This window comes from Sinohyriopsis cumingii, chromosome 7 (genome assembly GCF_028554795.1).
Source record: "Sinohyriopsis cumingii isolate HCF-2022 chromosome 7, ASM2855479v2, whole genome shotgun sequence".
Taxonomy (NCBI): domain Eukaryota; kingdom Metazoa; phylum Mollusca; class Bivalvia; order Unionida; family Unionidae; genus Sinohyriopsis; species Sinohyriopsis cumingii.
In genome coordinates, this window is record NC_142967.1 from 930,371 (window position 1) to 958,074 (window position 27,704).

The window sequence follows — 27,704 nt, forward strand, 5'->3', positions numbered from 1 at the left end:
TGGATCCAAATCGGGTGGGTGGGTCGGAATATATTTACAAAATTAATTTCGTCATTTTTTTTTCCTGAAACATTTTCCTGTGCATGCTGCATGGTACCTTGATGTCGATATGATGTAGCACTAATCTGTCAATGAAACACACATCAAATTCATAATATTTGGACTATTACAGTTTCATAATTAACCGTAACAGATTGAAGAAAAACATGCATATATACTACAACAATTTTTAGGCGGGGGTGAGTGTGGGTGAGGAATAAAATCAGATGTGACACACATATCTATGATGGGCCATCCCGCTAAGAATATAAGCAGCACATATCATCACCAGAGGCAGTAACAGCTATTACATAAATAAAAGACAATATCAGAAAAATATTTATGTATTTGTAAAAATATGGTTGGGTGCAAAAGAGATATCATACATAGTCTTGCCCTAGCCCACCGCTTATTATCAGCAGGTACACGTATAACAACATTATTATGGCAAAGAGCCTATTTCATGGGATCAATGACAGCCTTTTCTATAAACATCTGTACAGTTGTGGATTAAATATAAAATTGTTTTTCACATGCAATTATCAGTTTATTTAGTTTAAATCATTTTTTGAAACAATTTATTCTTGTCTAAGCCACTCGCTTTCATAGATCACTCATGCATGTCATCTCTATTCGCGTGAGTCCACGTCTCCACATGGGTTGCTAGTTATTCCTGGGTTTTTTCTCCACCAAATATACTGGTCACCATGTATACCCTATCATGTGCTGAACAATGGCGCTAAACCCTACAAACCAAACCAGTCAAATTGGGTATGTGAGGTAGGCATTCAATTTCATAACTGATTTTTTTGTATACATATTTATATTGTTACGACTATGGTCTTAAAGTAATTAACAGAAAAGAGCGAAAACCAACAAGTTTTGTAAAATTCAACAAAGAATTTATTTGCATGGAAAACAAAGTGAAAATTTAAAAAGATCGTACAGTATTGCGAATTAAATGATAGAGAGTTCAAAACGTTCTATCACCAGTCCTAATGAATAAAGTTGTAATTAAATTAAATTTGTGTTCGAAATAAGATTCAGTGCTGAAGGTGTTGATGTGCATGTAGTCTTGAATGTACTGATGTACCAGTAGCCTTGCCGGAACTCACTTTAATTAAAAAAATAATGTTTCTTTTCAAGATTATTGTTGAGCACATTATAATTCCAGAGAATAAAAATTGGAAAAAATAAACACAACAATACAAATAATTCTGCTTCTGATGTTATCGTAAGAATGAATAATTTTTAAGTAAACAAGATTATGTTAAAGACTAAGACACAAACGTAGGGCCAGGATGTAGGTCCAAAGTTCAGTTATAGAAGATTCTGTGTTGTAAAAAGATAAAATCTGTTACTAAGAATGCGAGAAGCATCAGGTATAACAGGTTCGTCATGGGAAAATTCCAATATCCTAGACCCAGACTAAAATAAAAACGTTTACCTTTTTTGAATATGATCCTAATATTTAACCCACACTCCTGGAGAAATATTAACTTTGTATTATTTGTTTACAAGGTCAAGTCCAAAAAGCAATTATATAAAAAATATAATCGAGGAAAAAAACTAACAATGCAAATTAGACATACATAACAATAAAGCCACATATCTTTGTTACCAATTATCTAAATAATATATGAACTCGGTGACCGTCAAATATGACGAAACCAGGGAAAGCTTCCAGTTGTACGATACAGTGACGATATGTTGTACATCACCCCATACCTATTATTTTCGAGCAAAGCAATATTCATTATATGTGTACATTTTCTGAAAATATTTGTTTATGAAGTATCATGTCATCCCTTACCGCCCGGTAATTTTAATTTATTTGGCATTGTTGCGCCATAAATTTAATGGATCTCGAGTAACCAGAAGCAAAGCGAAGAACGCGGAAAAGCGCATAAATCTTCCCACAGTAGTGTGTCAAATCCTATATTCAGAGCTGTATTTAAAACTAATTTATCAATTTTAGGATTTAATAGATTTGTTATATCATAAATTGTGAGTAGAATATCACCTTTTTTACAACCTGAGGTAAAAAAAATATATTTTCTAAAGCAAATAATTTAATCAGGTCCTCACGATCACGTTTACGTGAATGTCATCAATTTAAAGAGATAACAAGTATTTACATTCTAACAAGGTTCAGAGCTCCGCTATTGTCAATTCACTGTATGCTTTGGAAAGAAAGTCTGATGCAAGGGGAAGAAGAAGTGGGTCACGTGATCTGTTTAGGCAGATATTTATGTTGAGTAGATGTAGAATAACTTAAAGGTGTTTTGAGTTGTCATTTCATTGTTGAGTGTAATTTGGGTGTCTACTGAGTTGAACAAAGTAAATATTGTACGATTTTTAGATTTATTCTCAAACAGAAAATTTTGCAAACTACACGCATGATAACTCTAGTCACATATATATGCTTCTTTTGGTATGATGAAAACAAATACGATGTGGTTTCCTGGTGACCCACGAAACATGGCTGACAGAAAATAGTAGTGTAATGAGAAATACATGGACAGTAATTTTCGTTGGCTCTGGTGGCATGGTAATGGCGGTAAATCGCAGAAATTAAATAGCACGCAAAGCGTGCATACTAACGAGCCGTGCATGCCAATAAGCGATATATGACGTAAACCCAATGAATGAATGAATGAATGAATGAATGATGCGATGGTAGTGTAGAACTCACGTTGCTGATACAGCTTGCATAGTAAACCCATGCACACACCTCGATATAAAAAATTCAATAACTTTAAATTTCGGATAACTCATGATCAAACCTATATTTATCATTATAGACACATCCTTGCTGATAGCTTCTTTGTTGAGAAAGCCATATGAGCCGTGGCATTTCTGGATCGACATGTGTTTCAAACATGTACTTTTAATTCCGCACCAAAGCGTCAGGTGCTAACGTCAGTAATGCGTTTTCCAAACTCGTCTGTAAAAGAACTTACGGTACTAATTGTATGGAACAAAAGGAACTAGTCTAGAAATGGGCGAAAACAAAACAGAGTATAAATTATTTGGCTAGGCATTATTGGATGTGATTGATAGTAATATTATAGTAAAAGTAATCTTTTTAGATCTTATTCTAGTTGTAACTGAAAAAAATTAGGGGCATTGTTTTATTGATGGAGTGTCAGTTCTATTACAGACTTAAGTTTGTAAATCTCATTACTGAAATTAGCACGTGTTTCTTTCGTACTGAATTGAAAACACATGTTTCAAACACACGTAAATCAAGAAAATGCCGCCGGATGTATGGCTTTCTCCATACACAAGTTTGCATCAAGGATGGGTCTATACTGATGCCTATATATTTAATCATGAGCATCCAGAAATTTAAAGTTACTAAAATTGTAATATCGTGACGCTTACATAGGTTTACTAAGGAGCTGAATTAGTACCGTTAGTCCTATAGTGTGGTGTGAAGTGGTGTGAAGACGTCCCTTCAAGTCACCCAGCAGAAGAAATCATATTTGGCTGTCGGTCGCCAAAAAGAACACAAGGAAGAACCAGGGACCTTACAATGTTAAGGATTTGATCTTTCGTCTTCCAGAATAGGAGAACGTCAAGGTCCACTTAAGAAGCACGTGGATCTTGCTATAATGATATTTTAAGACTACAGATTATAACTGAATAGATCTCCTATTTTAATTATCATCATCATTGTTACACCAAACGCATTTTATTTTACTGGAGGCTGAAGCTGGACACTCTTGAAGAAACTGCACACATAACTATCTCAGAATAATATCGTGCGATTTGGGCGAATTCCTACCTTTCAATGGACAGGTTCATAAACCTTTAAGCCATTGATAAATTTTCAAATATCAAACAAGGGGTCAGAAAGGCCGGAAGTAACTCGAACCAGGAACTCAAGAACCATCAGCTGTATTCGGAATACTACTATGGTCTTTATTTTCCAGATAGTTTTGCTCAGCGACGACCTATAAAGAAAGAATTTAGTTATCTATTCATGTAGTATGTGGTCGAATTAGGGTGTAATCTAACTCATTCTAGATCTGCGAGGGTGACACCATGAAAATACTATGGTCTCTGGTAGCCAATATATCGGACGAGGGAAAAGTGTATCGTGCAACACCTTGAAACTCACTTTAAAACCAAATAAAATCACCAAAATGTTTGCTAAACGAAATTTTGTTTGATGACCCGTCCATTAGTCCGAAAATACTACTATCTTGTTTTGTTTACAAAAATGCAGATTCTTTACACTGGTTTCATTTGGCTAATTACTTTGAAATAGTCCAAGAGATCAGCAGTTGTGCATCATTTTAAAGATTATGAATCTCCGTTACCTAGGATTTTGATAGTGACATTTAACACCATGCAGAAATATTGTAGGATAGCAGATTTCGTGCTCGAAAGTTTCGAATAATTTATTCAAATATCTGTAGTTTAATAATTTAATACGAACAAAACCATTGATAAATCACTAAATGTGATCCACACATTTGAGAATGAACTGAATTTCTTTTGTCTTTATATTGTTAGGGCTTTTATGGCGTTATTAGTATTTAATTCACAGCTGAAAAATTATGGATATGCTCCATATGAGATCGCATATAAGAAATATCGGATGAAATGTGACCTTTCCATGTCTCCAAGTAGAAAATTAATAATCCATTAGCTGACATGACACTTTTTTATGCAAGGTTTCTTCAGAAGTTGTTTAGGAGAGAGAGAGAGAGAGAGAATTCTGTATGATACAGTTTAGCTACGTCATTTTATGAAGATAACTTTATGGTGTAGCGATTATTCTCATCTTAAAGTGAACACTTAAGTTACTAAAATGTATACAGTTTCTCTTAGATGTTTAAGCTAACATAACGTTTTGAGTATCATTCTGTATGATGATAGACACTGATATTCCAGATAGATCCGAATGCTGGATTAATGGATGGATGATAAGGGGTTGGAGTGACATTTCGATTCTTGGATGGATGGACTTTGACAAGGGACTGGTGAATGACTGAATAATCAAACAAAATAAGTGTACATTCAATAAACACCTTTATCTGAATTTTCGTTACTGTAATATTTTCATCACTATATAAAACATGTACTCAAAATATAAGTCACACAATGCAATTATTACAATTAGTTAAAACTGCTATATAAATAACAATAAAAAGCCAATGTAGGCATAAGATATATATATATATATATATATATATATATATATATATATATATATATATATATATATATATATATATATATATATATATATATTAACCCTCATGCATATTATATCATACATGACCGTTTCGGTGGCCAAGAGGAGGTCGTGGATTCGAACCCCGGCCGAGTCATCCTAATAAAGACTTTTAAAAATGGTACTAGCAGCTGCCTCGCTTAGCGCTCATCATTAAGATATTAATGTCAGTACTGGTCTGCCTGGTGGCATGATAATATGACCAGGTGGGAGATGATTCTACCTGTCTGTGGCACAATGCCCCTGTGCTAGACATCACTATAAAGTGCCACACTGCAGACATCGAAGCGATATGACTCAAATTGTTAAAGCTACGTTAAACATTAATCAACTCGCACAAACTGTCATATATGACTCTACTCATGTTAACATTTAGCATTTTTCCTGTCTCTAGTTAACGTAAGAAATGTAATGTAAGGATGGAATCCTTTTTTTAATGTTTTTACAATGTAATAAATTGAACTAAGTCCATTTTCTTCGCGACTTGATACTTAAAAGGGCTGAATCATTTCATTACAGAACTCAATATTTCTACCGTATTTGTGTTATTCTTCATCTGCAAAGTACAAAATGTTCCTCTAGCAGTTACATCAACACGGCATTGCAATACGCATGATTGCTGCCGAAACGGTGTTATATAATGCACTGCTTCAGTATATATTTCCTGTATCATATCACGTGTTTAGGCTCGAATAAACAGTAACACAAGAAAGAATGAAAACAACAAGCTTTGAAAACAATTAACAAATTATGTAAAAATGAAAAAAATAAGAACTTACGGTTTTAAGAATCAAATCCAAAAAAATCTATGAATAATCCACGAATAAAATTGTAGAAGTCCTAATAATGAAATGTTTTAATGAATTCAAGTTCTAGTCCCGAAGAAGAATCCAAGATGGAATGCGATGACGTATGCTGTATCCTGTTCAATGTTTTTGTCTACAGTTCCTTGTAGAAACACAAGAAATAATCCGGTCTTTGAATTAATGAAATTTCTTTGTTCAAGAATTCTGTATGAATACACATATATTTCCAGGAAAAAAAAGACAATCCTTTTGAATCCAAATAATTAGAATAAACATTAAAATAGCTCCAAACAGGCACAACAAAAGAACACTGTGACACCAAGTGTTTTAAGTCCAGACTGATATTACTTCTCTAAAACAATAGTTATACAGCAATTTTGATCCGCAGGATGAATGCCCGTATGAGTATCACATGATCATGCTTACATCACGTACTCAAAACATGGCCCTGACGAAAACCAATCATTGTACTCTATGAATAAAAAAAAGTTGTTTACTTCAACAAAACTATTTACAAGCCTATGGTCAAGTAATCAATACAGCCTCGATCTCATCCTTATTATTCCCACAATGTAAAATAAATTTTACGAAAACTTGTTCACCTATCTGTTATTAATTATAAATTAAGGCCGGGAACCAGGTCAGCCTTAGGTGTTTACAAATGAATAAGTCAAGGTCAAACTATTTTCTGAAAAAAAATTCCAAATCACGTAAACACGATTATATTACAATAGCATGTACAATAAAAATAATTTTTTTAAAGCTGACAAACAAACAATAAAATTAAAATAAATATGTATTTAATCAGATATACGTAACAATCCTAAATATTTATGTAAACTCCTTTACGAATAGGAAGAGACATCGAAATAAAGTATATCATGGTGTAATTGATGTATGCAAATAATTTAAAACAACGCTTTAGACAAAATATACCACATGGATAAAATATCACTGAAGGAAGAAACCTGAACAATTAAGTTTCCAACAGCAACACTATACTTTTTCTGAATAAGCAAATGTACATCTTTCAACAACTGGAACAAACAATATTCCATACCTTGCTGATCTAATGCTTTAAGAATCAGATAATTTTAAAATCACGTGATAGCAGGTGTGTTATACTTGACCAAAGATTAATAAATTTGGATTATTTCTACCATTTCAGGAATATCTAATTTATAAATTGTCTCTAAAAATGGATTACTAACTTACTTAGTGCTGCATTAACGCTCATATTGGACTCACCTTAGGTGGTTTCGGATTCCGTTCTATCGTGCATGCGTATTCGTTAATAGTGTTCAGAGACTTTTTAGTTATGCCTTAAAATTGTTGAAATTTAGTGACATTTATTACGCTGTCGATTTTAGAGGTTGTAGTATTTTCGAAATTCCTTTACGATTTTATATTTAAATGTTGAGTAGACTATGCTGTTGTCGTATTCAATCAGTACATTATCCTAACTAAGCACAAAGCATTGTCTTCATTAAACCGTTTAGAGGCGATATACTGCGTTCCGACAAACCATTAATAATAATATATATTCATTTTTATTTAAAATGTATAACAAATTTTTCATGTGATTTCTGTTTTGTAAACTGGCCGTGGTAGATTTCCAAAACGGTACAAATTTTGTTATACATTTTAAATAAAAGAAGAAAAATAGTCAAAATCTAACGATCCATACCAGCCTTCTGACGATCAAATAAAATATGAATATGTATTAATTGTACTTCAGATGGATGTCATTGTGTACTTTGCTTACAAGTTTGTTTCATCGTGTCCATCACGACATCACCTTCGACGATGAAAGATTCAGCCTGTTCGTTTTTGTTTTTTTTATGTTTATTTTTTAATTTATGTAGTTAAAATTTATTAATCTTTGGTCAAGTATAAGGGAACAGGAATGAAGTGTGTACAAAAACGTTCCTTATGGAAACTCATTGATAACCGAATGTAAAACATCATCCATGCAGTTATTTTACCATTTATGGAAAATAGTAAAAAAAAAAAACTCTTATTTCTTGCAGAAATGGCAATGAAGAACAGATTCTTAAAATGCTCCCTGAATTAACTTGCTAAATGGAAGACACATATATAAAAGGAATCCTACTTAAAATTTCCTGTAATGAAACTATTATATGAAATTGTTTCCCGAGGAAACTTGGTGAAGTTTCATAGAAAGCAATACATGTGCAGATGTCCACTCAAAATATGCAGAAATCTATTTTTTTTTTACCAAAAGGAACAGCAACGACAGAGAATATAACATTCGTTCCAGACCAAAGCTGGTGAAAACTTGTATGAAGTATTTCCGTATGAGAATTGACTCTGTTCTTCCGTCCATATATTAACACGCCCGTCCGTCCGTCCGTCCCATGAATTCTGTCGGCATGATTTTACAAGAAAAAAAAACAACAAAAAAACAAGACGTAAACAAATAAAATATGAATAGAATATTTGTATGCATATGTAGATGACGTGATAAGAACTTCGTGCCAGCAGAGTATTTTATTTCTTCGTCTTTATAAAAAAAATACTTTTAATTTTTACTTGCCCTTTTTTATCTCTAATAGGCGGTGACATGCATGCTTATGAAACATCAAATTTAGCTCAATGTAAATGATGAATATTTATATCAGGGTCACCACAGCCATGTGAGAAAAATGTGTAGGTCGCCATTTCCTGCCGTTTATTTTCTAATGCGCTTATGACCTGAACACTGCTGAGGTTTAATTACCGCACTCTTTTGATCTCCCATGACTTGAACACTGCTGAGGCTTAATTACCGCACTCTCCCCTTCAGCTAACAGGACCGACTGCAGATACATATACATGCATGTACCAACCTAGTGGATGGAATCTCACCATTTACGTCACCAACATGCTTAATTTTTCGAGCTTTATAGCAGTGACTTTATGTCGCAGCCAATGGAAATAGTTGGTCCATGTGTTTCAAGAATGCAAAAACCCTTCAGACAAGAGAACCAGCCTACTTTTGTCTTCAGTGCGCTACATCGTTTTATCAAAACATTGCCCTTTAAAAAAAAAAGCCCAATTATAATCGAACTTGTTTTGTAAGATGGCGACGTGCGATTCAAAACAGGATTTTGCATGTAAGTTTACTAAAAACTATTTTTCGCAAAAAGCGCGTTGTGCACGAAAGACACTGAAGCAGAAGATACACATCTCGACTGTTTTTTTTTTGTGCCTCAGCGGCTCCGATTTCTTAAAAATACTTCAACCAACCGCTGTCATTGGTGACCACTCCGGTAGCCTAGTGGTTAGAGCGTCCGCTTCGGATGCGACAGGTTGCGGGTTCGAATCCCCACCGAGTCATATTAAGACTAATAAAATGGTGCTAACAGCTGCCTGGCTATACTCTCAGCATTAAGAGGTAAGTGTTAGGACTGGTCGACCTGGTGTCACGACTGGGTGAGACATGATGCTACATGTCTGCGACATGATGCCCCAGTGCTAGACATCACAATAAACTGTCAAATCACACACACACACACATAAAGTCACTGTCAAAAAACCTCAAATGTTCTTCATGTTTCTGTCATAGAATGCGAGACTGAGATATGGGAAATATAAATATTTACTGGAGGTGATGCGTGGTGGTGTACTTTATATCACACCGAGTAGATTTCGTCTCACGTAGTACCTGTCTACTAGATCTCACAAGCTATAGCAAAACGTGCAATTCATTTTATATTGCACGTCTGACTATACAAAGACACGTATTTTAACCCTAATTCCCTAAACCACCACCCAATCTCCCTATAAATATTTGCTAATTCTTGGTCCGGACATGTGTGATGACTTTGGCATCTTTTAAGAAATTAATCTGGATTGCACATTACACAATCACGCTAACTGTCACCAAATTTTCAATATAATGACCATATATAGACTGGTATCAGCAGAGTTTAATATCTGCAAGCGGTTAAAATAATACAAGCACAAGAACACGACATATTACTTTCACTACTGCAACACTTTTGCCATCTTTTGAAAACTGGCACCACTAGGTTTTCAAAGCGGTTCTTACTTATATTATGTAAAATGAAGGTATATTACAAAGGGTTCCAAGGAATGTGGTATTTAGAGGAGTTCATCGGAACATAGTATTTAGACGGGTTCCAAGGAATGTGGTATTTAGAGTTCATCGGAACATAGTATTTAGACGGGTTTCTCGGAATGTGATATTTCAACGCTAAATGTCTTATTGAATACGTATAGCAAGACAGGCATCCATTCATTATCAGGGTAATAACCTCAGTCATGTAGGATTATTATATTAAGGTATTAGTTCACGTTCAGAAGCTTTAACACAACAATCGTTGAGGCAGTCCGAAAGTTTATTTATCTATATCTTCATTCACAGGCAAGACAACTAGAACATTTATTCATGGACTAAAATTACAAGCAAATGTATGCTACATAGATTATTATCAATATTTATTTTGATGGCTGCTTAACAATGACCGTATCTATTTAACAATATGAGATAACAAATTCAAATATTTCTCGACCGAAAGTTACAGCTTAGCTGTGACAGAAGTTTCAAACAGTATTAAAAGGTATTAAGAAACATTGCAAATACTGCACTTTAAAAGGAAAGTATACTATATATGTACAAGAGAAAATCATATATTTTAACTCTAACCAAATTTAAGTCATCATTAAAATGGTCACTGAACATTATCAAAATGTAACGGAATCAGAAACCACATAAGCGTAGTCCAAGGGTCTGATATAATACTAAGTGAAAATAAGTAATAAAAAATAAACAATTTTAGAGATTTTATTTCTAAATGAGATATTTTTCAAATTTTAAAAATAACTCGACCTTATTAATCCATAATGTCCATTTTAAGACACCTGCTATCACGTCATTATGCAAATATCTAATTCTTAAAGCATTAGAGCAGCATAGTATGGAATATAATACATGTATATTCCGCTTCTTTAACGTATATATTTACTTATTCAAAAATGTATAATGATGACATACAAAAAAATACAGGTATACAACAAAAACCTTTGCTGAATATACCTTCAACCTTAGGGCATCTATGTGACAAATTAGCCGAGTTTGATTGCATACAATTTCGTGGAGTCATTTGTTAAGAGTAATTGTTTTTTGCTCCTGTTGTATGTGATTGCAGCTAGGTCGTGTGGTAAACCAGCTGTAAGTATCTGAAGAACAGCGCCATCTGGTGATAATTGATGAATATTCTTAGACTTATTTCCCACAACATATACATTATCATCCATGTCTAGAGTGATACCATAGGAACCCATCAGGTTATCAGGGCTGTAGACAAAGAGACGTCTTCCTGCCATGTCAAAGCAGAATAGTGAATTGGTGCCCCATGTTGAGACGTAGACGCGTGTTTTGGACGTATTTAGAGCCAGGTAGCTGTCATTCCATACTCTGTCCCAATATTCATGGTAAGACGTCTCCTCTCCTCTGTCATTGATGATACTCCAGTAACATTTACTTCTGTCATAGTTAGGCCCTGACACAACGATAATTCCCTTTCCAGCAACAGCAAGACCCCGGCATGGCAGTCTGGTTTTAATCATCCGGGTAGGTCTAATTGTGTTGTCTTTGACCGCTAATAACTGAATTTGATTTTGATCCCGTAAGGATACTGCCACTTCCTGATCATTAAACATTCTGACGCTCCGTGGCTTGCCTGGCAGTGAGTAGCTCGATATGATGCACATTAACGAATCCAGCAGACAGCATCTATTATTGTAGTTATCTACTATCATAACTTGATCTTCTGGTAGGCATACTAAGTCTATATAGTATGGAAACTTATCATCTGGACCTTTGACATCGAAGACTCCAGATACTTCTAATGGGCAGTGCTTTTTGGTCTTATTGACTCTTGTCATAGAAAAATCCAGACTTTCCGACTTTGTCACAAGTTTTGCGATTTTACCCTCTATCACAGACTGTAGCAGAGGATCAACTTCTAACTGCAATGTCATCTTATCGATCTTCTCGAACTTTTCATGGATCTGCTGACTGTAGGATGTCAGTTGTGATTTTGTCTTGTCATTAATCAGGAATTTCTGAATGTCGGTACCGTTTCGGTTAACAGCCTCTAGCATGGCACGGGAATTTCGAATAGCATTCATTAATGATAGACATGCATGGCTTTCTTCTTGCTTTTGTATCATCTCTCCTTTGTAAATTATATTTCCATCCATTTTTATTCTCCGCTCAAATTCGTCAAGCGCATCATTTAATTTCTTTCTCAGATCTCGTATCGCTGCAGTTACGACATTCATCTGACATTCCAGTTTGGTTATGTTTTCGTTATTGATCTCGGTGAACTTGTTCAGGTGATTTTCAAGTGTTTTCAAACTTTCGATAATGAATTCGGGATCTTCTTTTTTCAATAGTGTTGATGCTTTGGCCTTCAGATCTAAAACACTATCACAATTTCTGTGACTCGTACCACAGCAAACTACACAGCAGGCGAGTTTGTGATTTGTACAGTAGAATTTTATAATTTCGCCTTCATGTTCAGGGCAGTTGAATGCGGCAGCATACTTCAAAGCATTTTCTGGGCTTTTAGTGAGCTCCTCGATAGAAATTATGGAGTGTGTTTTAGTCGCTTTTTGATGCTGGTGGACCACCTTACATTCGACGCACATCGCTTCTTCGCAATCCACACAGTAGCCATCGGCAGATTTCACGAGATCCCTTGACTGACAAGCGTCGCATGGTCTAATTACATTCACTTTCGATTCTGACGAAATTGAAAGTAGGACCGTATTTATTGGGAGGAGAGAGGTCCAACTTTCTACAGATGTTCCTCTATGTGGACGATGAACAACAGTTTGACACACTGGGCACTCGATTTTGTCTACATTCTCTACTTTTGGAGCCTTGGATTTAATGTACGTCCTGAGACAGTTGTCACAGAAACAGTGCATGCAAGTTAACTGTCGTGGTATAATAAACGTTCCGAGACAAATAGGACAGCTCGGGCTGTTATCAACACTGGTAACTAGATCAGTGGTTGCCATTATTGTAGCTTTCACAGGTATATAAAAGGAAAATGACTATACCTTGTTTAAATCATCGAACTGGAGCAACGTCGATGTACATTCTAGGTCACCGACTTGGCATTATATCGTCCTGGTTCGAGTGCGAAAGGATGTTTAATCTTGTCGAGGTAGACTGGTTCAAAATCGATATTACTCCGGTCTCTCCTACAACTCATTTAGAACATTTTTCAAACAAGTTATGTCATTACATAGCGACTTTTGATTGAAGAAATCTTCGCTAGTCAAGATTTCGATATATTGTCCTTTCTAGATAGGTTAATATATAGGAACCTTTGTTACCGAAGATGATTGGAAAAGTAATCAAGACGGGGTGAGATCAATAATTTGTTCATTTGGTTCAGTTGTCGCTCGTTTTTCAGTTACAAATGGTACACAAATGCTTCATCCGAATATTTGAATACACTATACATATATTATATTTGCCCATCCGGGCGTATTTAATAACGTACATTTCGGAAGGAATGTAGCTTTTCCTAAACCGTTTGGGTCGCAGACCGTAAACTTTGGTGCAAAGGGAATACATTTTCTAATCGATGTAATAATACAAATTATCTTGTATTAAATGTACTAATCATGATCTATCACACGTGATCTCGTAGGTTCCAAGGTAGTATGAAAGTGAATGTGGACATGTTTAGAATTTTTCAGTTTATACATAGTATGGCAGACTATTAGACGATGTGGAGAGAAATTACCCTTTATTATAATTTTTCTTGCCTGGAGCTAGTATAAGTTCCAAACCAAACATCGAACATTGTGTTTTGCCATTAACAAATTTCCGACTGTATGTCCGGGCAAAGAACTATTTCTAAAAGCACGTAACTTTTCTTAATTGCAATTTAGCAGGAAAAAAGGCGGATTTTGAGACTGAGGAAGACGGAATAGGTGAGTATCTATCAGGTGGAATCGCACTTGTCATATTTCCCCTGTGTTACTAGTAAGATGCAGGGCCGGCGCCAGACCCTGCCAGACCATCTGGCGCCCTAGGCAAGGTTAGATTCTGGCGCCCCCCCCAATCCCCGAAAATATCAAGTTCAAAATTTATAAACAATACAAAAAATTAAAAAATGCGCCCCCCCCCCAAATCAGCGCCCTAGGCGGCTGCCTAGTTTGCCTATATGGTAGCGCCGGTCCTGGTAAGATGTGCACCAAGAATATACAACCATGGGTGATCGCACATATAGGCATGGGGGAAAACGCTTGGACCTGCCCCCACCTCCATCTCACCTCTATTCTTGTTTTGGCCTACATCTGTAAAACTTAATGCTTGACCACTTCATACTTGCCCCCTCCAACAATCTTTATGCGGTCGCCCTTGTCAACAACTGCTGTGTTATTTCATATCCTATTTACCACATTGATATCCTAACACTAAGACTTGTTTAAGGATATTATTTAAAATTTGTATAACCTCCTAAGAATAAATGCTTATGGGAATCTTTGCAATCCATTTTTCTATCAGTTAACATTTTCTTTATTTGAAAAATACCATCTCCTGATTGATATGGAATGTATTGCCTAAAGGACCGAGGACCTCCGTCTCGAGGAATATACTACGTAAAGGACCTCGGACCTCGGTCTCGAAGAAAGTACTACGTAAAGAACCGAGGACCTCCGTCTCAAAGAAAGTACTACGTAAAGGACCGAGGACCTCAATCTCGAGAGTGCTGTGTACTGTCAGTTCTTGCTTGATGAATTTTTTTGGTCTGTTTTTAAGGGCGTTTTAATATATTTTAATGATTTTCTTGATGTTATTCCTATACCCTGTAGGTGAGACTATTTAACAATAATATTTTATCTTATTTTCCCCTCTGGAAAAAGCTATATGTAGTTTGGATTTTTGATACTGGAGATAATTATTCAAAGAAAAAATGTAAGACTGTAAAACTTCGTTAATTTCGTTTACCTCAATATATGTTTCTAAAGAGAACTAAAACTACATGAAAAGGCGTTTAAATATTTCTAGAAAAGACGATAATTTGTTTAGCAATTTTCTTTTGGGAACTAGGTGAGAATTATCAATCAATTATGTTAACTCCATAAAAACTGCTTGGCAACTTTTAACTGTGTAATATATAAAAGCAATCCCACTTATTTCTTGTACCTGTAATAAAAATATGATATGAAATTGTTTTCCGAGACAAGTTGGTGAAAAGTTCATGTACAGTAGTAGCTATGCAGGCATCCACGCAAACTCTGCATAGATCTATTAATTATTGCCTTAGGGAGCACTAATAACGAATATAATTGTTCTACGAGGGAAGCTGGTGAAAGGTTCATCTAATTTTGTTTTTAAGAGAAATCACACCCTGTCTTTCGTCCGTATGTACGAACCTGTAAGTCAGTCTGTCCCGCGAACTCTATTAGCATCACAATAAAATCGGGAGGGCATATTTGTATGCATGTATTGATGACATGATTCAAACTTCATGCCGATTCAACATGAAACGTAATCACCCAATCAAGTGTATGCATACTAAATGTCATACTTATACAGTGACGTAGAATTGTACCGTACATTGATTTTGCACATTCATTACCACGATAACTAACACAAACTTCATACTCCCTCTAAATATTTACAACTTTCTGGTCGAGACATATGTGATGACTTAACATTTAAGAACGGAATCTGGATTGCATAGTACACAATAGTCAGTGACGTCACCAAAATGTGACTGTGATCAAATTCAGACTGGTGTTAGCAGACTTTAGTATTCTAAAGCAGAGCCAAGATGAAAATTATGATGTTCACTGCTGTAGAAGCTATTCCAAAACAAATTATTAAGACAAAGCTCACTCACACAGCAACAACTTGGTATGCAGTTTGAAAATAACTATAATACTAATGGTGTTAACAATGGGAACACTATTAGTTTATCTATCAGTGTCAGCAAGCCATTACATATATTACAGCAGAACCTTTTTTTATCTGACCTCCCTAGGAGGGTCATTATCCAAATTATAGACCAAAATCTCCATGTTATTATCACAAAATGTTATAAGAATAGTCATTAAATAGGCTGCTTAGTAATATGATAATTTTCACATCTGGTCATGGCGCCACTCTTGAGAAGCGCCACTCAAGGAAATATTTGAAAATAGTATCATAAATAATAAGAAATAAGGATGGCAATACTCCATTGTTCCGTTGTTGGCCATTGGAAGAGAAACCCGTATAAGAGTCTCTTGTTAGACATCATTTTAGCGCACCATCGAGTTTTGAAATAATTGAGAAAAAGAGAAGACAACCTAACATTTCATACGTTTCATCTGTACAACAAGGAATTACTTGCATGTCAAAAAACATTTTGCTAATGATAAGAACGGGATTTCCATATTCTAAACAAATGAAACAATTAGCGATCGTGACAGCAAACGCTTCCAAAGGAATTCCGCATTTATATATTGCATTATTAGCTCTAGACTAATAATTATAATATATGGATATAAAATTAAAAATGAAACGCAAACACGAAAGATTAATGAGTGTTGACTATTTTAACCGAACATTTGTTATATTTATAGTAAGGTAATGGAAATTAAAATCATAGATTTATTATTCCATTGATCTGGTAGTTTTCAGTATAAGTAATATTTTGTTGGGGCCACGTTGGCCGAGTGGTTTTAATTGTTCACCTTTACCTACCACTGCAGTTCCACCTCTGTCTGCATGGGTTCGAGTCTCAGATTCGTCCAGTGTGGGTATATGAGAAAGCTGACAGAAGCTTCTTTGGGTTATTGGTTCTTACTGGCCGCCATGTATGGCACATCTTGCGCTGAAAAATGGTGTTAAATGAAAACAAGTTCATATATTCATCATTTCACCTTTTTCACAGTATGTTGAAACTTAGAATTTTCAAGAGTACCCTAGACGTATTTACGTACCTGTTTTTGCTTTTCATCTATTGTATAAGTATGGACCGGTATCGGATATCAAAAGAAGACAAAGTAAGTACACTCGGAGGCATCTGAGCTTTTTTTTATTTTAATCTTCCACATATTGATTAGCTAACATGTACATTTGCTGGCGATAATGAATGGAGTTTGTATGTAAAAATTAAAAATCAACTTCCACCACCCGAACCCCCAAACAAAAAACAAAATTTACACACCTGACCTTCAGCCTCAGATATGCCTAAAAAGTGGTCATACATGACCAGAAGAAAACGGAATTAAAGTTTCGAAATTTGAATTAGTTTTTGTATTCACTTTTGCCTTTGTGGATTATACATTATCACCCCAATCTCTGTCTTAACATAAATCTTATCTCTGATGTAAATACCAAATTTGCAGGTCTTTTCTACCGTATATCCACGAGTTGCTGTTATAAAGTCAGCTTTTAGCAAGAAAAGGTTTAATCAGTAAACTTTTACATTAAGTGTGTACTGCCCTCTTACTTTCTCATTTCTTTTCTGTCTATTCAAGTAAGATAAGGAACAGGATTTATCTTCCAAATTTATCTGTTTTGGAAACATATAAATAAATAGTGTTGGATTATTCCTCCATTTATATTTGACATATTTTTCCAACAAAAACAATTTGTTTGCACCTGGAATTTATCACATGGTAAATAAAGTGCTGATATTTTTAGCTGTCCTACATTGATTAAAAAAAGAAAGTAAACAATAATAAACATATGTATATGATGTTCGTAATGGAAGGGAATATGCATTATCTGTATTATTATGTGATCATTATTTGAAAACACATCAGTCTTGGTTCTTGAATTTGTTTTTGATAATTCACTTAATTAGGACTCAGATTGTTTTGTATATTTTTATACATTTATTAGTATGTTGTATGTTCCAGTTTATCCTTCAGAATATATATATATATATATATATATATATATATATATATATATATATATATATATATATATATATATATATATATATATATATATATATATTCAACATTACACAGCAATTGTTGAGGCAGTCGGAAAAAGTATTTCTCTATTTTCGCCATTCACCGACAACTAAACTAAAGCTTTCACTCTTTTGATAAAACTTGAAGAAAAATATCTGCTACAGAGATTATTATCAATAACTTGGTGACAGATGCTTAGTAATCGCCGTATCAATCTAACAATATTAGATCGCAAATTAACGTTTTTATTGACTAACAATTACAGATTAGCTGTGACAATAGTTTCAAACAGCATTAAAATGAAGTAAGGAATGTTGCGAATACTGCAGACTTTAAAATTTATAAATATGTATAGTAGAGAAACTCTTGATATTTTAAATCTAGTTTAACCAATTTTAAGTCACCATTAAAAAGATTCTGAATACTATTAACGAATCCGGATTAAAATTTAGAAGAATCAGAAACCAAATAAATTTTGTCAAACTTGAGGGTCTGATGTAACAATGAATAACTGAAATTTATACAGCGGTTTAAGAAACTTTATTTCTAAATAATATATTTTTCAAAAGCTAACTATAACTCGAACTTATTAATCATATTTAGTCCAGATTAAAACATTGCTATCAAGTCATTATACAAATATTCGATTCTAGATATGAAGGTGATGCAATCAGTCTTGGACATTGGGCTATTTACACCACTCGTTATTATGATGAAATAAATCCAAATTAGACACTGCTATTCAATTTTGTTCACCGAACTTCGGTTGAATTTAAGTTGCCGCTATTAATTGTTTTTGATTAAATTTTGTTATTTTCCTTTCTAAGAGGGCTCGTATTACATTATTTCCTCCCAATAGTCTTGCTCAGTCCTCTATTGATGTTCTATCCACTCACACCGGGCCATAAAATCGAGAAAAGTCATCCCATAGATAACGCCAGCCAAATCCAATTAACCACCCCTCTTATTGAGAGGATAACGTTACACTGAAACTTTCTAACCTTAGTCTGGTATACGGTAAGCTATTTTTATAAGATCAGACTTTCTAACATGATTTTGGTATATAGTAAGACACTATATGCTTATACATGTATAAGATTTGACTTTTTTTAAACCTTATTCTGGGATAAAGTAAGACAAACTATGCTTAAATATGTATACGATTTGAACTTCCTACTTTATTCTAGTATATGGTAAGACACCGTAGTCAGCAGCAGGGAGGGTGAACAGACCATTTGCTTGAAAGTCCATTTATGACAAATACAAAGCATTTTTAAAACAATACAAGGTCAAAAACGTCAAACCGAAGCCTCTAAAAACCGAGAGTTTCTCCAATTGGGTTCGCTCATTTTATTACTTCATCTTTGTCGTTCGTATTTTCACATTTTATGCGTGTTTTTGTTTACCTTTCTGACACTCATTTTTGGTCGCTCCCTCCCTGCTGCTGTAATGTGTGAGTAATTAAATCACTATTTTATCAATAATGGAATCTCGCACAGCTAGATTAGCTCGAGACCAACTAGAGGCAATTAAGAAATATATCCCTGTTCATGATGCTGTCAAGCAGCAACTACAAGTGCGTTAGGAGTCTCAGCTGGAATTTGCAGAAGGCACATAACAGGTAGTCGAACCAACAAAGAAAATTGTTATAGCAACTGAGGCGGTTCAAAAAAGTCTTGAAGCATTACCTGTTGATATTGTTAATATTGTTGGCTGTCTTCAAGTAGCTCAACCACCACCACAGAAACCTCATCAACCACAACCTGAATTTCTACCACAACCTCTGTCAAGAGTCAGAATAAAGATCATATAAAAATTTACGCCTGAAGATATTGCCGATATCAAGGACGAAGACAAAATACTTAATATTGCCGCGTATGGATATCATGATAGAGATAAGTAAGTAAAATCCGAATATGTTAAAACTCTAACAGCTGTTGATTGGAGAAGGATGTATATCGCATCGCTACAGATACTTCGCAGATCAGATCTAAGGAAGATATTAATAATTTTACTATTTTTTTTAAAACCAGAAAGTAGATGAGCATATTGAACAAGTAGGACAAGAAAGGATACAAAGGGATAGAGAAATGAAGCAGCATCTTGAAAAAGCAAACGCAGAAAGGACACAAAGAAAAAAGAAATGAAGTCGAAACTGAAGGAGGTTGAACGAGCAGGGAAACAAAAAGAAGATTTTGGAATGTGAAAAAATTAGACGATGGAAGAAATTTTATTCTTCACCAAGTACGAAAGAAGCAGAAAAAAAACAACCGGAAGTGGTCTTGCTACTCGAGGAAGTGGTCTTATTACTCCATGTCCTAGCAACGTTCTTCACGATGTTGAAAGACTAGAAATTCTGATTGGCTGAAAACGAGCCGGTAATAATTCCCCAGAAATTAATGAAGCAGCTGATATTTGTCAACGATTATTTACAGGCGGTATCATGGGCATTGATGTTTATCGGTCTCTTATTGATGAAATCGTTGATGATTATCACAGTGATGGAGAGTAAACAATTAGATCAGTGACCAGAAAATAAGATGATTATACATAATGCTGAACGTGGACCTGTAATGGTCAGGGTCATCAATTCGCGATTACCAATATTTAAAGTTACCTACGGAGATGGACTCGGTGATGATGTTCAGGGTTTATTTAGAAGGACAGCCCCAAAAGCAATTACGATTGCAAAGCAACTGGGAATGAAAGCTATTGACGTTGTTCGTGATTAAGGTATTGGTGTTGTTGGTCTTTCCTGTGCCATGGAACTGATCACGGCTTGGATTATCAGCCCCTAGCTTCCCATCATTTTGACCATTCCGCCTATGAGGTGCCAAACTGTTAGCATTTCTAAAGTCAGTGACGCTGGGTTGATCCCTGCCACCCCAGGTGGTTGGACGAGAGTGTGAACTCTCATACCGCTCAGCCATCACACTGATATCTTCTAAGGATGCGAAATCACGCTTCGCTAAAAATATGATCATGTCTTTCCCATACGTACTAAGGACATATTCTTTCAAGATCTCTTCCCGTATGCCTTCATAAGTGAGTACGGTGCCTGTCATTTTAATCCATTTCTCGAAAAGCACGCGTACCCGAGTATGAAATTGTGCATGTGTCTCCGTTGTTCGCTTAGACGACTCTCTGAAAAGTTTGCGAAAACTTTCAGCCGACAACTCGTATTGCCTTAACAGGACTTTCTTGAGAGCGTCTTAATCATCTACTTCAGTCGGTGTCATATTATGATTGACATCCTTGGCAGCTCCTTGCAAAAATGCAGTTATATTAATGGCCCACGAATCTTTGGGTATATGATGGATTAAAGCTAACTTTTCAAAATCAATGATTTCATCTCTATTCTTAAACATCAGAATTGTTATCTGGACGGTACGTCTATCCTCTAATCTTTTCCTTGTAGATCCTGAATGTTGATTCAGTTCTTCGCTCCTCCTAGATTCCGCTTCATTCCTTAATCTCTCCATGGCTAACATATGTTCTTGCTCCCCGGCTCTTTCTTCGGCCTGCGATCATGCAAACACACTTTATTTTTCTCTTTCTTTTTCCTTTGCTTGTCTGATTCTTTCTTTCTCTGCTGACTGCTGTTCTCTGTCTTCCCTGAGACTCCGCTCTACAAATTCCGCTAATTGGTCCCTTCATAACTTAATCCGTCTTTACCAATAGACTTAAACTCTTTGACAACTGCCTCTCAGTTGCCATTCTAGTCTACTCGACTGTATCACCAGCTAATTTACATAGCTTAAGTATTTATTAACTCTTACTGCCTTACAGGAAACAGCTTCCTTAAGAATACTTACCCGTATTCTAGTCCAAAAAAGTCTTAACCTACGGACTTACTTAAATCACTCTAAATCAACCTAACATCGTTTGGCAGTACAAAATTCTGAATTTTTCTCTTCAAATTCAGCTTGCTCGCACAAACAATGTGCAACTACTCCATATGGACTTCCTTAATTATCTCTTCTAGCAACAGTAACTAAAGGCAATATTTCTTTCTGAATTACTTGAATTTAGACAACGACCACGCTATAAAATCAGTTCAGGCACGGGATCTTATTTTCTTACAATGTCATAACATATATTAAAGAAATATCAATCAATGACATCCATTAACTATATAATGAATAGATATTAACTTAATTCACTCTCGTAATTCCTTGCTTAAACAATAACCAATTTCATCACTGCTATGGTACTTTCTATTCAATATCCTACACAGCTTCTGTAACTCACACCGTTCAAAATATCCCAGATGATAGACCCCACTTTGTAACGTCGCCCTCTTACTAAGAGCGGTGGTTAATTGGATTTGGCTGGCATTATCTAGTGGATGACCTCCCTCGATTTTATGGCCCGGTGTCAGTGGATAGATAGAACATCAATAGGAAACTGAGTAATACGAGCCCCCTTAGAGAAGAAAAATAACAAAAGTAAATCAATAGCAATTAATAGCGGCAACTCCAATTAAACCTAAGTTATGTTAACAGAATTTAATAGCAGTGTCTAATTTGGATTTATTTCACGATAATACGAGTGGTGAAAAAAGCGCAATGCCCACGACTGATTGCATTACAACTTCCTCCCATGACCTGTGTATCACATGTATTCTTCTTCTCTCTAGTATTCCTATTCTGAACGCGTCATGTCTTTCTGGACTTTCTAGTCCTTTATTCTGAACATGGCATCTCTTTCCTTACTTCCTTCTTTAGACTGTCCCATCTCTCCCAGAAATGTTTCCTTAATGCGTTTCTCTTTCAGAAATTGTGCGTCCTAGCACTGAAACCTGTCTTTTCTTACAAGACAACCACCTGTCCCCTTTTCTTGTTTAACAAGGAAAGCACTATTCTTTTTAGGCTTCCTCGGAGCTAAACTTTTCCTCTCTCAGGAATTTTCGGACTAAAGGATTACGACCAAAATAAAGTCAAGATATGATAAAAACTCGAAGGATAAGAGCTTTCAGCCTGTTGATAGAATCCTGGCTCTCTTGCCAATGCCATAAAATCTTCTTCAGGCCAGGTATTATGGTCGATACACAGTTGACAGGAAAATAAATGATTTAAATTACATTATAAATACTCTACAAAAACAACTCTGTCACAGTAACATGCTAAAAGAGTATATTGAAAGACATAGCCAGGTTAAACATGCAATTAATTTAGTTGTACCTGTCCCACTCAGTGAAGATTTAAGTGAAGGAATATCATCGGATTCTACTGATAATGGAGTGATAAATCTTCGGAATTCAGAAATTATGAAAGATCTGGACCAGAAACTTTCACATTTTCCAGAGCAAGAGAGAAAAATGAACTTAAACAATTATTATTTGAATATGATCAATTATTTCCAGATGTTCATACAAGGACAACCAAAGTTTTCCATGACGTTGCAATTGTAAATTCCAAACCTGTCAAACAACACCCGTATATGATGAACCCTCTCAAACAGGAATACTTGAAAAAGGAAATTCAATATTTGCTGGAGAATGATTTTATAGAGCACAAGAAAAGTGATTGGAGTTCACCATGCATACTTCTTCCAAAGCCAGATAAAACTTTGTGTATGTGTACTGATTATAGGAAGGTGAATAGTGTGACAACAATATATTCATTCCCATTACCAAGAATCGATGACTCTATTTATAAGATCGGGAATGCCAAGTATGTCACCAAAATTGATCTTCTGAAAGGAGTTTGGCAAATTCCACTAACGGAAAGAGCAAAGGAAATTTCAGCGTTCGTGACTCCAGATGGACTTTACCAATATAGAGTAATGCCTTTTGGGATGAAAGAGTCGCTAAGTACATTTCAGCTTCTCATGAATATGATTACCTGGGATCTAGACAAGTTCCTTTGGACTGAAAAATGTCAGGAGGCTTTTCACAAGTTGAAAGCCATACTTAAAAGTGCGGCAGTTCTTACAGCTCCAAATTTCAGCCAGTCTTTTAAACTGTCTGTTGATGAAAGTGATGTTGGGGTTGGAGCATTTTTGATTCAAGGAGATGAAAGTGGCATTGATCATCCATTGTGCTATTTTTCCAGAAATTAAATAAGCACCAAAGGAATTATTCAACAATCGAGAAGGGATGTTTGGCTTTGATATTGGCATTACAACATTTTGAGGTTTACCTTAGTTCAGCTCCTTCTTCGATTATTGTATTTAGTGACCACAACCACCTTACTTTCATCGGCAAGATGAAAAATAAAAAACTACTAAAGTAGAATTTGTTGTTTCAGGAATATAATCTTAACATCAGGCACATCAAGGGAAAAGATAATTTAATAGCAGACACACATTCTCGTGTTTTGCAATATATTATTTTTTGTACACTGTGTAATTTATATCAATTCTTTTAAACCTCATGCATAATTAGTCGGCGGTAAAAAGAAAGCTTTATGTATAAATCTTTTTTCTTTATGGGAGGAAGTGTTATGTATATTTGATTTAATTATATCTGATTTAGTATGTATTGATTTCAATTTAATTTTTGTCAGTTTTAAAAAAAAATTATTTTTCATTACATGATATTGTAATGTAAATTTACTCACTAGAGATTTCTTTTTATAGAAAATAGTTTGATCTTGACTGTTAGTTTATAAGCACCAAGTATTGATCTAAATCCTGACCTTTTTCAGAATTTGTAGCAACCATCGTAAACAAGTTATATTTTATTTTAAAATGATTGGTTGTTTCCGAGGTCATGATGGGACTTTTGTTTTTAAGATGTAAAGAATTTTTATAATTTTTTTTTTATTTCTTGGAGTAAAAATGATTGGTTTGCGTCAGGGTCACACCGGGTAAACGTGAGCTGTAACAAGTACTTGCTTCTATACATTTCCAGAAGATGATCACGTAACCCTTGTTTACGTTTTAGAAAGCCCAAATAACCCATGTTTGGGAGAATTAATTTCAGTAGAAGTTAGGCTGTTAAACTATTAGTTGTATGTAGTGCTGTTTGGAGTTATTTCAAATTACTTGGATTCAAAAGGATTAATTCTGTTATTTTTTTTCTTCTGGAAAATACGTGTGCTCATGTAATATTGTGGAACAAGGACATTTATTTTATTTTTTAAAATTATTCAGCTATCATAAGCCAGAGTGACAATTCTTATTTCTACAAGGAACAGTAGACTTCAACACTACAAATTGTAGCATACGTCATCGTCTTCCACCTTGGATTCTTCATTCGAACGTGAAATCAGTAGAACATTTTGTTATTATGACTACTTAAAATTTTATTCTCAGATTATTTTTGGATCATTTTTGGATTTGATTCTATAAAACCGTAAGTTCATTAATTTTTCATTTTTCAAGAATTTTCCCAGGGAAATAAATTATTGTATTTTTAAAAGCTTGTTGTTTTCACTCTTTCTGTTACTGTTTATTGGAGCCTAAACAAATGACATAAGAATACCAGAATAAGGTTATATAGTAGAATGTTATATAAGTGTACAGTAGAACCTGTCTTGAAAGACCACCTCTTTTGCCAAAAAAAGTGTGGTCTCTTAAAATAGGTGGTCTCTCATAACAGGTCACAAGGCTATATAATCAATAAATTTGTGCACTGAGAGTGTGATCTCTCAAAACAGGCGGTCTCACATAGCAGTGGTCTTTCAAGACAGGTTTTACTGTAATATCATGGTGTCTTATTCTATAACAGAATAAACATATAGTGTCTTAACTTTTACCAAGATAAGGTTAGATAGTATCATGTTATACAAGTATAAGCATAGTGTATATTAACCTATTAAAACATAAGCATAGAAACAATATTATTAAAATATAATCCTTCAGCATTTTACCTTGTATTAGAATAAGGTTTGGATATCTCATTATAACTTATTATGTCAGAATCGTTCGATATTTTACATTATTGCACACCTTCATATTGAATTCACATTTATAAAGGAACTACTTTCTATTGTAAACAAACACGATGCAGACACGGCACTTTTAATTTGTAAACAAATCATGTACACTCACGTAGTAGGCGCTTTACGTTTTGGTTGATTAAATTTGTTTCTGAATGAAGTAAAGCAGTCGTTTCGTGGACTACCACATTCCAGCTGCTTTGGCACATTCCGCATTAACTTTTTTGATGGAATGTTTAGGATTTAGGTTAGCTATACAGTTGATGCCAGAAAGGGTCCTTACAAATAGCATACAAGTGACAAGGGATAAACTGTCTTCTTTCACTAGTAATAAGAATGCCAAAAAATATCCTTACAGTTTTACATCCTGAATTTCCTCAAAAATGTACTTTCTTAGTTCTGCATATCCGATTTACATGAGCCATGTTTTTAGGTTCTCAATCTTGATTACACATTTCAAAATTGTACTGTAATTTCGAATATAAGTACAATTACATCCTCCTTGCTGCACTCAAAATGAAATAAGCATTAAATTCCATAGCGTCTTTTGATAATTGAAATTGAAAAACTTCATTTTTTCCCCACATTATGAATTCAAACATTCAATGACAGAAACAGAAACACATTTGCAGATGTAAACACGCTTCTCCCTTGTCACATATAAATCCAGTCCATAATCACAAAATTTCGTAGAATCGAAAAGAAAAAATAAATACTAAAATCTATTCATTCCATATCAAATGGAAAAGTTGTTACAATGCACATACATTTACAATATGACTCCAAATTTCAATTTTAACTAGACACTTCATTTTCTTTGGAAAGTTATGTCGAGCACGCGACTAATTTAAAATTTATCTGGGCGGAGTTAGGTGCACAATAATAATGTTGTTGTGTAATGATGAATCTGCGCTTGTGTATTTAGTTTGGAATATGGCTTGGAATATGGCATACATTCAGTTACTTTGTTTCTTGTAAACGATTTTGTTAATATAATTAAGCATTAGGTAGAATAAGAAAATAAGCATATGGTATAACGGTACCAACTGCGCAAGTCCAGGTGGGCGGAGCTTAAGGTGCATGGAACATTGTATTCAGAATTAAAGAACAACACTAGCTGTGATTGGTGCATTATGTAAGAATTGTACTTTCTGTTTGGCTTAAAAAAATGTTGAGCCTCTTGGAAACATGTGAGTTTGTGTTAATTTCTATCTAGATCATATTTTGTATTTTTTATGATTTTTTTAAAATATGGTAGGCATGGCTGAAAATGTGCTTGTTGTGACTAGATAACTCTTAACCCTGTCTAGTTCCAGTAGAGTTATCTCTCTTAAATGCAATGGAGTACCTGGTTTTGTCATTGTCAAATTGACAATCTAGCATTGTTCTATATGACAGTGTGTGACATGCATGCCCAAGTAGGATAGAAAGTATATTTATTTCACAAAACATTAGCATTGAGGTATATGGAAAAACAATTGGTACCGTGATACCATATAATAAAATGGTTACTGCATATCTATGGGAAAATATGAACTCGTTTTGTTGGATAGATATACTGCACTCCCAAGGTCATGTAGTATTTACATCCAAAAAACTCATTCATATTTTCCCATATAAATGTAGTAACCTATAAATACAGTACGAAACTTGTACTATCTGTAAAATTGGTTATTGGAAATTGAAAAATTGCAAATTCTGAAAAATAAAATAATTTCCAACTTTATTCAATATATTGTTTTTGATACTAAC

At 34.7% G+C, this 27,704-nt stretch overlaps 1 protein-coding gene across 1 annotated transcript; it reads right to left on the minus strand.

Moving 5' to 3' along the window:
- Window positions 1–10,439: 10,439 nt before the first annotated feature.
- LOC149794624 (uncharacterized) lies at window positions 10,440–13,292 on the minus strand. The gene has a single exon (XM_089964232.1). It carries the CDS (start codon window positions 13,147–13,149, stop codon window positions 11,185–11,187), a length of 1,965 nt encoding a protein of 654 aa, XP_089820358.1. The 5' UTR covers window positions 13,150–13,292; the 3' UTR covers window positions 10,440–11,184.
- Between the last annotated feature and the right edge of the window lie 14,412 nt (window positions 13,293–27,704).